General features: G+C 36.2%; 1 protein-coding gene across 7 annotated transcripts in view; it reads left to right on the top strand.

Annotated features, from left to right (window-relative positions):
* Nucleotides 1–16770, top strand: part of CCDC122 (coiled-coil domain containing 122) — a 41089-nt gene extending 24319 nt beyond the window's left edge. For all 7 annotated transcript variants that reach the window (XM_030922124.1, XM_030922125.1, XM_030922122.1 and 4 more), the window contains one exon: nucleotides 16105–16770. In XM_030922124.1, the coding sequence (XP_030777984.1) occupies nucleotides 16105–16254 (150 nt within the window). In that variant the 3' untranslated portion in view covers nucleotides 16255–16770. The remainder of the gene's footprint in view (nucleotides 1–16104) is intronic.
* The last annotated feature ends 326 nt before the right edge of the window (nucleotides 16771–17096 follow it).

The raw sequence follows: 17096 nt of genomic DNA on the forward strand, positions 1-17096 counted from the left end.
CTTTACCATTATGTAATGCCTTTCTTTGTCTTTTTAAATCTTTGCTGTTTTAAAGTCTGTTTTGTGTGAAACTAGGATTGCAACACCTGATTTTTTTTCCTGTTTTTCCATTCGCTTAGTGGATTTTCCTCTATCCCTTTATTTTGAGTCTGTGTGTGTCACTGCATGTGAGATGGGTCTCTTGAAGACACCATACCAATGGATCTTAGTTCTTTATCCAGCTTGCCACTCTGTCCCTTTTAACTGGGGCATTTAGCCCATTTACATTCAAGGTTAGTATTGATATGTGTAGATTTGATCTTGTCATCATGATGGTAACTGGTTATTTTGCAGACTTGTTTATGTGGTTGCCTTATAGTGTAACTAGTCTGTGTACTTCAGTGTGTTTTTGTGGTGGCTGACTCTGGTGTTTCATTTCCATACTTAGTGCTTTCCTCAGGAGCTCTTGTAAGGGAGGTCTTGTGGTAACGAACTCCCTCAGCATTTGCTTATCTGAAAAGGATCTTATTTCTCCTTTGCTTATAAAGCTTAGTTTGACTGGATATGAAATTCTGGGTTGGAATTTCTTTTCTGTAAAAGTTTTGAATATTGGTCCCCAGTCTCTTCTGCTTGTAAGGTTTCTGCTGAGAGGTCCACTGTTAGTCTGACGGTTATCCCTTTGTAGGTGATCTGACCTTTCTCACTAGCTGTCTTTAACATTTTTTCCTTTCATTTCAACCTTGGAGAATCTGAAAATTATATGTCTTGGGGATGATCTTCTTGTGAAGCGTCTTACTGAGGTTCTCTGCACTTCCTGAATTTGAATGTTGGCCTCTCTAGGTAGGTTGGGGAAGTTCTCATAAATTATATCCTGAAATATTTTTTCCAAATTGGTTCCATTCTCCCCATCTCTTTCAAGGACTCTAATGAGTCATAGACTTGGTCTCTTTACATAATTAAACATTTCTCAGAGGTTTTGTTCATTCCTTTTCATTATTTTTTTCTTTATTCTTGTCTGACTGTCTTATTTTAGAAAGCCAGTCTTCAATCTCAGAGATTCCTTCTTCTGCTTGGTCTATTCTGCTATTAATATTTGTGATAGCATTATGAAATTCTTGTAGTGTGTTTTTCAGCTCTATCAGGTCACTTAGGTTCTTTTCTATACTGGCTATTTTGTCTGTCAGCTCCTGCATTGTTTTATCATGATTCTTGACTTCCTTGGACTAGGTTTTAACATACTTCTGTAGCTTAATGACCTTCCTTCCCATACTCTGAATTCTATTTCTGTCATTTAAGCCATTTCAGCCCAGTTCAGAATCATTGCTGGGGAGGTGTTGTGGTCATTTGGAAGAAAGAAGGCACTTTGGCTTTTGGGGTTATCAGGGTTTTTGTGCTGGTTCTTCCTCATCTTTATGGGCTTATGCTCCTTCAATCTTTGAGCTGCTGACCTTTGGATGGTTTTTTTTTCTTTTATCCTATTTGATGATCTTGAGGGTTTGATTGTTATATTAGGTGGATTCATCTGACTAGCTTCATTTCTGGAAGATTTTAAGGGCCAGTGCTCTGCTTCCAACTCCTGGACTGTGTGCTCTAACTCTGGGGGACTTGTATCAGGCCCGAATTTTGTTCTCTGGCCCCTCGAGGTTAGGAATCCACTGTGCTGGGGGTGCCAAGGTGCTCCCAGACTACTGATCACTATACTCGTATGGGTTATGTCAGCCAAAGTGGTCAGTAGTGCAGTGACAGCAGGATCCATTCTTGTTTGTGCATGCCAGCAGCAGCAGTAGTAGCAGTGCAGTGGGGTGCAACTCATCAGCTGCAGCAGAGTGCTCATGAGTCCTGGGGTGCTTGCCTCCCTGCGGGCATTCACTACAGTGGCAGAGACAGTGTAGCTGTGGGGAGATGGGGGCCCCTGCTGATGGCTGTGTGTTTGGTCTCACTGGTGGTGGTGTTGGCTCAGGAGCAGGGTGCTAGCAGGCACAGATCTGTGTCCAATTTACCATTTAAAGCATATAATTCAGAGACTTCTTATATAATCAGATATGTGCGACCTTCACCAAAGTTAAATTTAGAAATTTTCATCACCTCACAAATAATCTTGTACTTTTTAGCTATGACCTCTCTATCTCTCTATTGTATTTACTCACATTTTTGCTTGATTATGTTCTTTCTTCCTGACATTCTATGATTTCTTCTTCTGTCATTTCCTTTTTTATATACAACTTCTAAAATCATTCTTTTAAGGTAGCTCTGCTGGTGACACATTCTTTTATTTTTTTCATGGAAGAATGTCTTGATTTCTCCTTCATTCCTAAAGGCTATTTTTGCTGGATACAGAATTCTGGGTTGACAGTTCTTTCCACAGTTGAAAAATGTTATGTCACTTCCTTCTGGCCTCTGTCATTTCTGGTGCGAAATCTGCTGTAATTCAAATTGGTTTTCCTATATATGTAAGGTATTTCTTTATTGGTGTCTTCAAGATTTTCTGTCTGCAGAATGAGCAGGATTGGGGAAAAAACATTTTTCTGTTTTCAGAAGTTTTACTATGACATGTTTTTGCATGGATTTCTTTGCATTTATCCTTTTTAGAGTTCTCTCAGCTTCTCAATTCTGTAGTTTTATATCTTTTGCCAAATTTAGGATTTTTCAGCCATCAGTTACTTGAATCTGTGCCTTCTTTCTCCTCTCCTTCCATAACAAAAGATATGACATCTTTTGTTATAGTCTCATAAGCCCCTGAGGTTCTGTTTATTTCTATTTTGAATCTATTTTCTCCCTTTTGTTTAGATTGAGTGACTTTAGCTTTCTATTTTTCAGTTCACTGATTAGTTTTTCTGTTCTCCCATCCACTCTTGAATTCCACTGAACTCTTCACTTTGGTTATTGTACCTTTTAGTTCTTAAATTTCCATTTGAGTCTTTCTTATATCTCGTATTCCTTTGCTCAGACTTTCTATTATTTCTTACATTTTTTCCAGGCATGTTTGTAATTGTTTATTGAAGCATTTGTATGACAGAGGCTTTAAAATGTTTATCAGATAATTTTAACTTTTGTGTTATGTTGGTGTGGTGCATGTTGGTTGTGATTTCTTGCTCAGTTTGAGATCTTATTTTTTGGTATTATGAGCCATTTTTTATTGAAATGTGGACATGTTGGGTATTATGCTTTAAGACTCTGGATCTTAACTATTCCCAGGTGGCCACTGGGGTCTAGATTCTGCTACCAGTCTCCACTGACTCCATTGTTTCCCATGGAAGGAGGAAAGGCTATTCTGTAGGCCTCTGCTGATATCATTCTGGGTTGAAGGGAAAAGGAATCCTTGCTACTACTCCTAACATGGCCTCCAGTGACACTGCGAGGACATGGCCTGGTTACTACTGAGTACTGGTGAAAGTCCTGATTCTCTACTAGACCTCCTTTGATATTACATCAGGGAGGAGAAGAATATTACTCCTTGATGGGCGGAGAAGTCCAGGATCCTCAAATGGGCTCCAGCGACACCACAGTGTATGGTTTCTTGCTGCTTAGAGAGGATTAAAACTCCTGACTCCACAGTTAAAACTCCTGGCTCTTTAGTTAGCTTTCCCTGAGAGTGCACCAGCAGGGGGATTAGGCACTTCATTACAGCCTTGCAATGGTAGAAGTTTAGGCTTTCCACCCAGCTCTTGCTGGCATGAGTGTTGGAGGGGCCATAGTTTTTTCTGTGGTGTTTGACTTTAGTAAAACAGTTACTGCCTACAAGTTTTCTGTCTCACTAAGCTGCTATTTTCCTTATCTTTTGACTAGATGGAGCAAATTTTTCTTAGGGCTTTTTGTCTGTACTTCTTGGCATTTCCAGATTGCTATCTTCTCTAGAATCCTCTCTGGTATATATGAGGAAAAAAGAAAGCCCATGAACTTACTTGGGTCCTGATGTTCCCTAGACAGTTTGCCTTCTTCTCTCCAACTTTCAGGAGCTTCTGACGTTTGTTTTATATACAATGTCCAGGGCTTTTAGTTCTACTTATCAGGAAGAATAGGTAACTGAAGTGTATCAACTTCATCTTGCCAGCAGTAGTATAAATTGGTAAAGGATGATGTAAGTGGTCACTAATGTTAGATTTAGAGGAAATGTTACTAAGGTTAAGACTTCTGTTTTTTGATGTTTCCATCATAAAACTTCTTGTCATGAAATTTAATAAACTTTTTAAGTTTTTATAATAGGGACACGTCTCTGTTAAGATTCTTTTGAACTTTTTCATTTTAATTCTATTACTTTTAATTCATTTAAAAGTTGTCCCCAATTCAGTTTAAAAAAATGAAAATTTAAGAACTTGAAGATTCTCCACAACAAATTATGAAACCGAAGGACAAATATAGTCAGACCATTGTCTTTAAAATGTTGCATTTGTGTCAGTAATTTTATTTATTCCATGATGAGAATTGATCATTAATATGAGTAACCGTCTTCTCAAAACAACCAGTTTTTAAAGAAGATGAATTCAAATACCAAAAGATTTTTATTATTTCTTTTTTGGAGTCTTTTTTCTATCCCTTCTGAATATCGTTAGCCATGGCCTTGTTAGAGTTCAAGAATCATCTTTTGCCTGGAGTACAGCATTATTTTGTCCTAATTCTTTTAAATATTGTGCTTCACATATTTTAGTTCTCATATTAATCTTGCTTTTACATTTTTTGGTTCATAAAAATAAAAAATGGTTTTTTAATATCAATGTTTTCCTGTCAAATAAATGCTTTCAGTATTTTTAGGCCATATCTGAATGAAAAAAGCCTTTTCAAATATTTGTTCCCAAAATGTCCTTCCCCCCCAATATCTATTGTCTGTCTTCATATATTTTGGAAGAAAGGAACTAAAGATAGAGTGGAGAAAAAAGATGAGCTATGAGTCATTGACAAAAAAAATTGGGGAAGCAAAATACAAGGCATGCAAACACAAAGCTTCAAATATAGCACATTTAAGCAACAATCAGTGGTTTCTAGTTAAAGGTTAAAAAAAAAAAGTGTTATTTCCAAATCCAAGAGTTTTCAGACAAAGGATACTGGAGCAGTTGAGAAGTTTTTAGCAAATGATGAATGTTGCAAGCAATGCTTTGGGATAACAGACATTGTGTAAAGCAGTAATACACAACTATATAATTAACAAATGTATTCATTTATTGAGGTCAGCAACAGAAATGATTACACAACTAGAAAGCCAGTCCTATGAGAAAAACCCAGATCCTGGGCACAGTGGCTTATACCTGTAATCCCAGCACTTTGGGAGGCCCAGGTGGGTGGATCACTTGAGCCCAAGAGTTTGAGACCAGCCTGGACAACATGGCAAAACACTGTCTCTACTAAAAATACAAAAATTAGCTGGGCATGGTGGTGTGTGCCTGTATTTCCAGCTACTCAGGAGGCTGGGGTGGGAGGATTGGTTGAGACTGGGAGGAAGAGGTTGCAATGAGCTGAGATCGTGTCACTACACTCCAGCCTAGGCAACAGAGCAAGACCCTGTCTCAACAAAGGAAAAAGAAAAACCCAGAGAAGCAAAGGGAAAAAAGCTGATCTGAAGGCCAAATAAGAATTATTCAGGTAGATACAAAGATAAGATAGTAACTAATTATTCTCTTTTGTAGAAAGTATAAGAAGAAATGTCCAATGTTATTAAATCTATTATTATTTATTGAATGCCTGGTATTTTTGAAGCACTTTCTATAGGCTGTCCTATTTAAATTCCCCATAATAACATGTCTTACAAAATTTTAGAAAATTTAAATAACTTGCACAAGGTTGTATAGCTAATGATAAATGACAAAGTCGGATATGAATCCAAACCTGTTGGACTCTATTTTCCCACTTCTTTTTTAAATATAGCTTTTGTTTCTAGGAATACATTCTCCTTAAAAAAGATTGAAATGTTAGAAGAAAGGCTATAGTTCCTTTTATACCACCTTCTAGCATGTTGTTCTCTCTCATTACTCTCACCTCTTATTAATGGTACACACCTCTTATTAATGGTGCACACAAACACAAACCCCTGTAGGTGGAAGAATATTATGTAAATGTATATGTATCATTTTGCAACTAATTTACTTATTCAACAATCTGTCTTGTAGATTTTCCATGGTGCAAATTGGCCTGCTAATTATTTTTAACTGCTGCAAAATATCCCACAGTTTGGCCATACTTTATTTAGCCATGCTACAACTGGTGAACATTTAAGTGGTTTCCAGTTTTTTCAATATTGAAAGTAATGTAGCAAACATAATAAACAAAACCTTTGCACCAAGAAGTAGAATTACTGGGTCATGAGATAAAATCTGTGCTCTTTCTGTTACATAATACGTTCTCTTAATAACTATGAACACAACTAATAGTAATAATATCTTATAGTTGAAATAATTTTATACTGGTTTATGGATTCTTACTCCTTCATGAGGTTGGTTGAGTAAATGTTGAATTTTTCCTTATTGGAAGCCCCAAATTTGCATATTAGCTCCCCTCAAAAACTTGGCTGTAACTTAAACTGCACACACGAGGGATAAAATTCCAAGGAGCGCAGCTGGGAAACAATTAGAATGCTTATAAGCTGAGTAGAGATTTCAACATCTGTCCACTATAGCAGCTGCCCAATTCCCACAACTGCCAAACTTTAGGAGTAAAGACCACATCTATAACTAAAAACTAAAACAAAGCTGGACTAAAGGCAAGACCTAGATCTAAGGACAAAATTGAAATAGGTATACTCTAACTTAAAGTATAAAACAAAGTCTCACAAGTTCAAGATGATCCACCAGTAATTTAACTGACAGAACAAAACACTTTCCAGAGAGAAGTAATAAAATTCAGAGTTTCCAACATGTGCACAATGGTTAGTAATAAAACATTACTCAGTGTGAGGAAAAAGAAAAATATTGGCCGGGCATGGTGGCTCATGCCTGTAAACCCAGCACTTTGGGAGTCCAAGGTGGGCAGATCACTGGAGGTCAGGAGTTTGAGCCCAGCCTGGCCAATGTGTTGAAACCCCGTCTCTACTAAAAATACAAAAATTAGCCGGGCGTGGTGGTGGGTGCCTGTAATCCCAGCTATTCAGGAGGCTGAGGCTGGAGAATTGCTTGAACCTGGGAGGCGGAGGTTGCAGTGAGCTGAGATGGTGCCATTGCACTCCAGCCTGGGCAACAATAGTGAAACTCCATCTCAAAAAAAAAAAAAAAAAAAAAAAAGGAAAGAAAGAAAAAGAAAAATATTATCCATAGCTAAAAGTAGAATCAACCAATAAAAATAGCAACAGTTGACTCAGAAGTTGTTAGACAAGGACTAGAAAACTATAAGTATGTTACACATTCTACAGGATGTTTATAGTGGATATACAAACATCCTTTTCATTTTATAATTAAAAGAAGTGTATAATGATTGATATTGTGGGTAAAGAGAGAGGACTTTAATCACATAAAACAACCAAATGGAAATCTTAGTACTGAAAAAATAAGGTGAATTTTTAAAATGTATTGATAAACAACAGTTGGTGGACTTTGTTTCCAATAGACTTACACTATAAAAAATGCTAAAGAAAGTTTTGTTTTGTTTTATTTTTAGAGTTGGAGTCTAGCCCCTGCCCAGACTGGAGTGCAGTGGCACGATCTCGGCTCACTGCAGCCTCTGCCTCCCAGGCTCCAGCAATTCTCCTGCCTCAGCCTCCCCAGTATCTGGGACTATAGGCATGCACTGCCATGCCCTGCTAATTTTTTGTATTTTAGTAGAGATGAGGTTTCGCCATGCTGACCAGGCTGGTCTCGCATTCCTGACTTCAGGTGGTCTGCCCACCTCAGCCTCCCAAAGTGCTGGGATTAAGGCATGAGCCACTATGCCCAGCCTAAAGGAAGTTTTTAAAGCTGAAAGGAAATGATACTGGGAAGGACTAGAAATGGAAAATATATAGATAAAAAGATGAGTCTTTTTTTTTTTTTGAGTAATTCAAAAGTCATTTGACACTTTAAATACAAAACAATAATGGATTTGGGGTTTTATAAGATGTAGAGTAAGAGATATCAAGAATAGCCTTTTGTTATAAGGTTCTTATAGTTTTACATGTACTGATATGTTAATTGAAGACGGATTGTGATAAGTTAAGAGAATATATTAAAATTCCTAGAGCAACTTAAAAAAATACATAAAGGTATAGGCATAGCTAGAAGGACAAAGGAAGAAATAAAATGAAACAACAAAAAATACTCAATTAACCCAAAAGAAGACAGAAAATGAAGAAAGTAAAAGGACAAAAGGGATTAATAGATGACAAACATTATGATGGTAGATTTTAACGCCAAAATATCATTAGTTGCATTAAATGTAAATGAACTAAGCATTCCAATTAAAAGGGGAAAAATTATTAGACTGAATAAAATCAAGTGGCAAGCATAACCTCTTCACAAGAGATGCACTTCTAATATAAAGCCACACTTAGTTTGAAAGTTAAAAAAAGGAAAAAGATAAACTATGAATACACCAGTCTTTAAAAAGCTGGTGTAACTGTGCTAATATCAAGTAGATTTCAAGATAAGAACTACTAACCAAGTTAAACAGGGTCAGTCAATTCACCAAGAAGGAATAACAATTCTCCATGTATATTTACATAATAGAGCTTCAAAATACATGAGCAAAAACAAACAGAACCAAAGAAAAAAAGAGACATGTATAGTCATATCAGAGATCTTAACTTTTTTGAGTAATTGATAGTACAAATCAGAATATCAGTAAACATATAGAAGATTGGAAGAACTTATCCATCAACTTAATTAACATTTATAAAGCGCTGCACATAACAACTACTGATTACACTTTAAGTGTACGTGAAACATTCACCAAGACACACAATATACTAGATTACATATTTCAAAGTTGAAATTCTATTATCACAGCAGAATTCCATTAGAAATCAATAACAGTGAGATAGCTAGAAAATACATAAGCTTTTGGAAATTGAGCATTATACTTCTAAATAACCCATGAGTCAAAGAAGAAATCACAAGAAAAATTAGAATATATTTGAAATTGAAGGATAATGAAAACACAACATATGGAAAATTATGGGGTGAAGCTAAAGCAGTGTTTACAGGAAAATTAAGTTTTTAATGCCTATAATAGAAAAGAGAAAAAGATTTGAAATCAACTAAGCTTCTACCATCACAGACTAGAAAAATATATTCAGCAAAAAGTAAATAGAAGGAATTAAATGATAAATAACAGAAATCAATGAAATAGAAAATAGAAAAATGAGAAAAAAATCAACAAAGTCAAAAGTTGAAAAGAGTAATAAAATTGAGAAACCCATAGCAATACTGATCAAGAAAAGAGAGAGATTAGTAGGGACATTACTCCAGGTTCTGTAGACTTAAAAGGGTGATGCAGGCCTATTATGAAAAACTTTATGCCAATTTGATAAACAGACAAATTCCTTGGAAAAAAAAAACATACTATATATAACACAAGAGGAAATTGCATCCATGTTTAGCCTTATGATCCATTTCAAATTAAGCTTTATGAATGGTGTGAGGTAGGAATCAATGAAATTGAATGAATAATTAAAAACTCTTCCTATAAGTAAGACTCCAATGGACACATTTTCATTAGTGAATTCTAATCATATATTTAAGGAAAAAATAATGCCCAATCTAAACAGACTATTTCAGAAAATAGAAGGGAAAACTCCTCCCAACTCATTTTAGGAGGTGAACATAACCCTGATACAAAAAGAAAAAAAATTAACAGGAATCCTATTATAAAAGAAATCACAGACCAATGTCCCTCATGAGTATAGATGCAAGTCTCTAACAAAATACTTGCAAATTAAATTTAGCAATATAGTAAAAGTCTAGTACATTACAACCAAGCGGGATTATCCTAAGAATACAAGGCTGGTTCAACTTTCAAAAATCAAATGATGTAATTTACTGTAGTGACAAAATGACAGAAGTAAAAAAGATATAACCAATGTAATAGTTTCAGAAACAGCATTAGACAAAATTCAACACTCTCAACAAATTTTCTGAGAGTAACATCTCAGCAAATTAAGAATAGAAGGAAACTTCGTCAACTTGATAAAGGGAATTTATTTTTAAAAAACAACCTTATAGCTAACATATCATACTTACTGGTGAAATGTTGAATGTTTTCTCCCCTAAGATTGGGAACAAGGCAAAGATGTCTGGTATCACCTCCTTTATGCATCATTATTCTGGAAGTCCTAATCAATGTTATAAGAAAAAAATAAATACAAGGCATAAAGATCGGAAAGAAAAAAGTAAAACTGTCATTATTCACAGATAGCATAATTGTCTATGTAGAAAATCTTAAGGAATAGAAAAGACTAGTAGAACCAGTAAGTGAATTTAGAAAGCTCATAGGATAAAAGGTCAAAATACAAAAATCAGTTACATGTTTATGTAGTTTCTGTGTAGTAGCAATAAACAATGAGGAAGTAAAATGAATAAAACAAAACTTTATTCATTAACACTAAATGACATAAAATACTTGCTAATGAATTTTGTGAAAAAATGTGCAAAACTACAATAAAAATTGCTGAGAAATTAAAGATACTAAATAAATGGAATGATATTCTATGTTCATAGTTTAGAAAACACAATATTATTAGTGTCAACTTTTCCTTCGAATGATGTATAGGTTCAACATTGTTCTATAAAAATCCCACCAAGTATTTTTTCCAGGAATTGATAAGCTAATTTTAAAATTTACATGAAAATGCAAAGGATCTAGTAGCCAAAACAACCTTATAAAAGAAGAATAAATTTGTAGGACCTAATCTACCTGATGTTAAGATTTATTAAAAAGCTATACTTACCAAGTAACTGTAGTATTGGTAAAAGAATAAATAGACCAATGGAACAGAATACAGTTCAGAAATTAATCCTATTTTGTCAATTTGACAAAGTTTTCAAGGCAATTCAATGAAGAAAGGAAAGTCTTATCAACAAGTGGTGCTGAAACAACTGGATATCGGTGAGGAAACAATGAACCTGTATCTCCACCTCACAACAAACACAAAAATTCATCTGAAATGGATCATAGATCTAAATGTGAAAGTTAAAACTCTAAAGCTTCCAGAAGAAACTATAGGAGGATATCTTCATTATGTTGGGTTAGCAAAGATTTCTTGGTACACAAACTTCGCTAACCATAAGTGAAAAATATTCACATGTTAGACCTCAAACTTTGAAACTTTTACTCTTTGAAAGACACCATTAAGAAAATGAAAAGGGCTGGGCACAGTGGCTCATGCCTATAATCCCAGTACTTTGGGAGGCCAAGGCAGGAGAAGGTCTTGAGCCCAGGAGTTGAAGACCAGCCTGGGTAATACAGTAAGATCTTGTCTGTACAAATAAAAAAATTAGTCAGGTGTGATGGCGCACACCTGTGGTCCTAGCTACTCAGGAGGCTGAGGTGGGAGGATCACTTGAGTCCAGGAGGTCGAGGCTGTAGTGATCTGTGATCATGCCACTGCAGTACAGCCTCAGCAACAAAGTGAGACCTCCCCACTTCAACAACAACAAAAGAAAATGAAAAGAGAAAATCACAAAAGTAAAAATATTTGCAACACATGTATATGCACAAAGGACTTGTATTCAGGATGTATAAAGAAAGAATTCCTATCAGCCAATAATAAAGTCATACAGTCATTTTTTAAAAAATGGGCTAAAGATTTGAACAGAACTTAACAGAAGACATAGTATGACCAATAAACACGTGAAAAGATGTATAACACCCTTAACACCAAGGAAATGTAAATCAAAACCACAATGAGATACTATTCACACGTTTTTACCCCAGAATGATTAAAGTTTCAATGAATATTAATACCAAATGTTCCTAAGGATATGAAACAACTGTCAAAATCATGCACTGCTGGGGAGATTATAAGATAGTGCAACTGCTTTGGAAAAACAGTTTGAGAGTTTCCTAAAAAGTTAGCATATACCTACTGTATGTTCAAACAATTCTCCACCTAGGTGTTTACTCAAGAAAAATGAAAAAAATATGCCTTAAAAAACTTGTAAAACTTGTATATGAATTCTTATAGTAGCTTTATTGACAAAAGCCCCTAATTAGAAACATCACAAATATCCCTAGAAAGGAGAATGGAAAAATAAATTGTGGTATGTTTATATAATGGAATACTGCACATACTACCTGTGAATAGATAACTTGTCCAGCCCTATTATTCTATCATTTTATCAGTCCATTTAAAAGTAGGTGTTTTGCCCAGTTAGAATGGCAATCATTAAAAAGTCAGGAAACAATAGGTGCTGGAGAGGATGTGGGGAAATAGGAACACTTTTACACTGTTGGTGGGATTGCAAACTAGTTCAACCATTATGGAAAACAGTATGGCGATTCCTCAAGGATCTAGAACTAGATGTACCATATGACCCAGCCATCCCATTACTGGGTATATACCCAAAGGATCATAAATCATGCTGCTATAAAGACACATGCACACGTATGTTTATTGAGGCACTATTCACAATAGCAAAGACTTGGAATCAACCCAAATATCCATCAGTGACAGACTGGATTAAGAAAATGTGGCACATATACACCATGGAATACTATGCAGCCATAAAAAAGGATGAGTTTGTGTCCTTTGTAGGGACATGGATGCAGCTGGAAACCATCATTCTTAGCAAACTATCACAAGAACAGAAAACCAAACACCGCATGTTCTCACTCATAGGTGGGAACTGAACAATGAGATCACTTGGACTCGGGAAGGGGAACATCACACACCGGGGCCTATCATGGGGAGGGGGGAGGAGGGAGGGATTGCATTGGGAGTTATATCTGATGTAAATGACGAGTTGATGGGTGCTGACGAGTTGATGGGTGCAGCACACCAACATGGCACAAGTATACATATGTAACAAACCTGCACATTATGCACATGTACCCTAGAACTTAAAGTATAAAAAAAAAAAAAAAAAAAGTAGGTGTTTTGCTATAATGAGATGCCACTTCACATCCACAAGCATGGTGTTAAAGCAAACTAAATATGGCCTGAGAAGAACTCCATACTTCTATATTTGAGTCCTAGTGGATGAACTGCAACCTAACTTCATAGGTAGACAATATTGAAAACCCAACTTATGAGTATGTGTCTGTAACAACAGCTGAGTGTTGGACAATCCCAGCGGCCATACTTCAACCACTCATAGACTGCTGAGTGTTCAAACTGTGTTCAAATAAGGCAAATGCAGAGCTGTAGCCAATCCTGCTGTTTCTGTACCTCACTTCCAATTCCTATACCTCACTTTACTTTTTTTGTCTATACATTTCTTCTGACCATGGGGCACCCCTGGAGTCTCTGAATCTGCTCTGATTCTGGGGAGTGCCCAATTTGTGAATCATTCATTGCTTAATTAAACTCTTTAAATTTAATTTGGCTGAAGTTTTTATTTTAACGATGGCCATGACCAAAAACATAGATAATAAGTATTTTCAAGGATGTGAAGAAATTGGAACCCTCACACATTACTGGTGTGTAAAGTTACACTGGAATGTCAAATTATACAGTTGTTTTGAAAAACAGCTTGGCAGTTCCTGAAATGGTTAAACATGGACTTACCATATGACCCAATAATTCTACTCCTCACTGTATACCTGAGAAGTGAAAACATATATTCACACAAAATCTTGCAGAGAAGTGTTCATGGCAGTATAATTTACAATAGCCAGAAAGTGGAACCAACTCAAATGTTCATCAACTCATGAACTGGATAAATAAAATGTGGTATATCATATAATGTGCTATTATTTGGCAATACAAAGTAATTAAGTTCTGTTACATGCTATGCCATAGACCCTTTAAAAACATTATGCTAAGTGAAAGAAGCCAGTCACAAAAGACCACCTATTGTACAATTCCATTTATAGAAAATGTCCAGAATAGGCAAATGTATATAAGGAGAAACTAGATTCATGGTTGCTAAGGGTTTTTTTGCTTTTTTTTTTTTTTTGAGGCGGAGTCTCGCTCTGTCGCCCAGGCTGGAGTGCAGTGGCCGGATCTCAGCTCACTGCAAGCTCCGCCTCCCGGGTTCCCGCCATTCTCCTGCCTCAGCCTCCCGAGTAGCTGGGACCACAGGCGCCGCCACCGCGCCCGGCTAGTTTTTTGTATTTTTAGTAGAGACGGGGTTTCGCCGTGTTAGCCAGGATGGTCTCGATCTCCTGACCTCGTGATCCGCCCACCTCGGCCTCCCAAAGTGCTGGGATGACAGGCTTGAGCCACCGCGCCCGGCCGGTTGCTAAGGGTTAAGGGTGGGGACAGGGGAATGGGGAATGACTGCTGATGGGTACTAGTTGATGAAAATGTTTTAAAATTGATTGTGATGATAGTTGTGAAACAGAGTAGGAATGGAATTTAGCCCTCACCATGACTTGGCCCCCACCCCTACTAATACATTTTTTCCATACCCGCCCATTACCAGACCTTGCACCACCCCATCCACTGGGGTCATCCCTGCTGACCACAAGATACCTCTTGAAAGAGAGATAAGCAGCATCCCACTGTAAACCTTACTCAAGGGAGTTAGCCTTATTGCAGGCCTGTGCACAAGACCAGAAGAATGGCTGATCTTTACCCCATGCCTCATTATAATACTAAAATCCTCACCCAGGGAAGAGCTTATCCATCATATTTTGATCATGCAATGTATGTGCTAGTATGATTTCTCACTGTGCCTGCACACTCTGCGCTCCACCATGCACTGTAATGACACTCCCATACCCCATGCACATTCCTGTCACCTTTCCTAAAAACACCACAAAGACCTGCCCTTGGAAAGCCAGCCAGCTAACTCTTGCTCCTGCACTGTCTCCACTGTGTTCAAACATAAGCCCCCAATAAAAGCCTTGTTTGGGAAACTTGCTCAGCCTCGTGTCAATTTCTATTACATGAGAGCCCAAGAACCTGTGGTCGGTAACAGTTGTACAACTCTGTGAATATAGTAAAAGCCATTGAGTTGTACACTTTAAAGGATGAATTATATGGTATGTGAATTATATTTCCATAAAACTGTTTTTTAAAAAGATTGAGTGTTCTTGTGGCCCAACACCAAGACCAATGAAGCACTTTCCACTGTGCTTCATTGCCTTCCAGTGTATCCTCGCCTGGCTCAGCATAAATGATGGTTTATTTAATAGCAAGGAAATGGACTACATGATCTCCTGGATCTTTTAGACTGAATGATCTATGTTTCAGTGAATCACTGGATGCAGGAAATGGGAAATGGAACCATTTTTCTTAACTGATGTTAAAAGAAAAACTTTAAATAAATTCAATTTGATAAATTTAAAACTTTAGACAAATTTAAATTTAATGAAATTAAATTTAACAGAGCTTAATAGAAGAATGATTAGAGAACCAGCGGCCCTCAGAACCAGCAGAGGTTCAGAGAGCTTCACTTCACAAAGTGGGCAGGCAACATTTATGGACAGGAAATGGAAATGAGGTGCAGAAAGAGTTTGATTGGTTACAGCTCAATGTCTGTTTTATTTGAATATGGTGTGGTCAGCGGACCACCTGTGATTGACCAAAGCTGGCTGCTGTGGTGGACTGAGTCACAGCTATTGTTACAAAAATGTACTCCTAGTTAGGCTTTCAGTTAGTTTAAATACTGTTAGGTTGTGGTTCCTCACATAGGGACTCAAAGTAGAGTCCCCCAGGACAAATTTAGTTTAACACTGGTAACTCTCTTAACAAGAAGGTATTCCATTATGGATACTTCATTTCAGCTCAACTCCCAAACTCTGTCACCTGCTAGCTATGAAACTTTGGTCAAATTACTTGAACTCTTTTATCTTTGGTTTCTTCACACAAAAATGAGGATAATAATACCCGTATCATATGGTGTTATAAGAATTTAATTACATGCAGAAAGCTCTTAGCACAGTATCTAACATGTAATAAGTGTTGAATAAATAGTTATAAAATTACTGTTTATTTTTATCATAATTATTTATAGTGTATAGTTTCTAATTAAGTGCTTTCCTCTTTAGAGTAGTCAAAATATTATTTATGGCTGTTTACTATTTATACTTCACAAGCCCTGTTGATGTGTGCTCTTCTTTCAATAGGTACAACATAAGAGATATGATGCAATTCTTAAGCGTTTGCATTGTCAGGTGAACAAGCTTCAGGCAAATAGACGACAGTGGCAATGGAACATTCAACAACTGGAAAAAACTGCAGCTGAATTAAGAAAATGCATTGGAATGCAAGAATAACATTGCCATAGGGCAGTGTGGAACACAGACCATGACAACAAAAATTATGGGACAGAACATTAAGAAAATCGTTTGGATTCTTAATCCAAGCATCCACTATCAGAGGCTTGTCTTAATGACAGATGTCTTTGGTTGTTGTTGTTATTGTTGTTTTTAAATCAGTCATCCATTTGTTAAAATGCCTTCTAACCCTACACTTGATAGCAGTAGACAGACGATAGGAATGCCTACAGGAAAATAGTGCAAGAGTCTCTATGACTATTGGGAGTGTGTAAAAAGTATTATACTCATGAATACCTGTTTATGTTGCATTCGCTACCCTATAAAGTAAAAATTTAGAAGGAAAAAAACACTTGAATTTTCAATGATTTAAATTGTTAAGATATTTTCAAATGTTTGTCTGTTTCAAACTTTTTATTGGAAGTTGCTTTTTTACAACTGCCTTCACAGTAGCCCATAAATATTGATATTTATAATAATGTTTTTGTATGTTCAATGCTTCAAATATTTTACTCCATTTTCTCTTTTGTCCAGAAGGTAACAATCATTTTTCTTTGTTGCAAAATAACATATTTTAGAGTGATACAATGAATAAAATATTTTGTTCACTTTTCCTTCTATAAATTATTCATATTCTGTGACTAAATTAAAGTTATAACATCTTGTAACTCTTAAGAGTATTACTCAGTATAGACTAACATATTTTTTCTCACTGAAAGGCAAAATGTCAAAAATCAAATGGTAACTTGTCCCTTTCAAGATAAAAGTGCTCCCCCTTTTCATGGTTCCATTGAGTCAAATACTTAGAAACAAAAACAAATAGGAAATATGGTTTAAAAATA

Source organism: Rhinopithecus roxellana, chromosome 18 (genome assembly GCF_007565055.1).
Source record: "Rhinopithecus roxellana isolate Shanxi Qingling chromosome 18, ASM756505v1, whole genome shotgun sequence".
NCBI classification, from domain to species: domain Eukaryota; kingdom Metazoa; phylum Chordata; class Mammalia; order Primates; family Cercopithecidae; genus Rhinopithecus; species Rhinopithecus roxellana.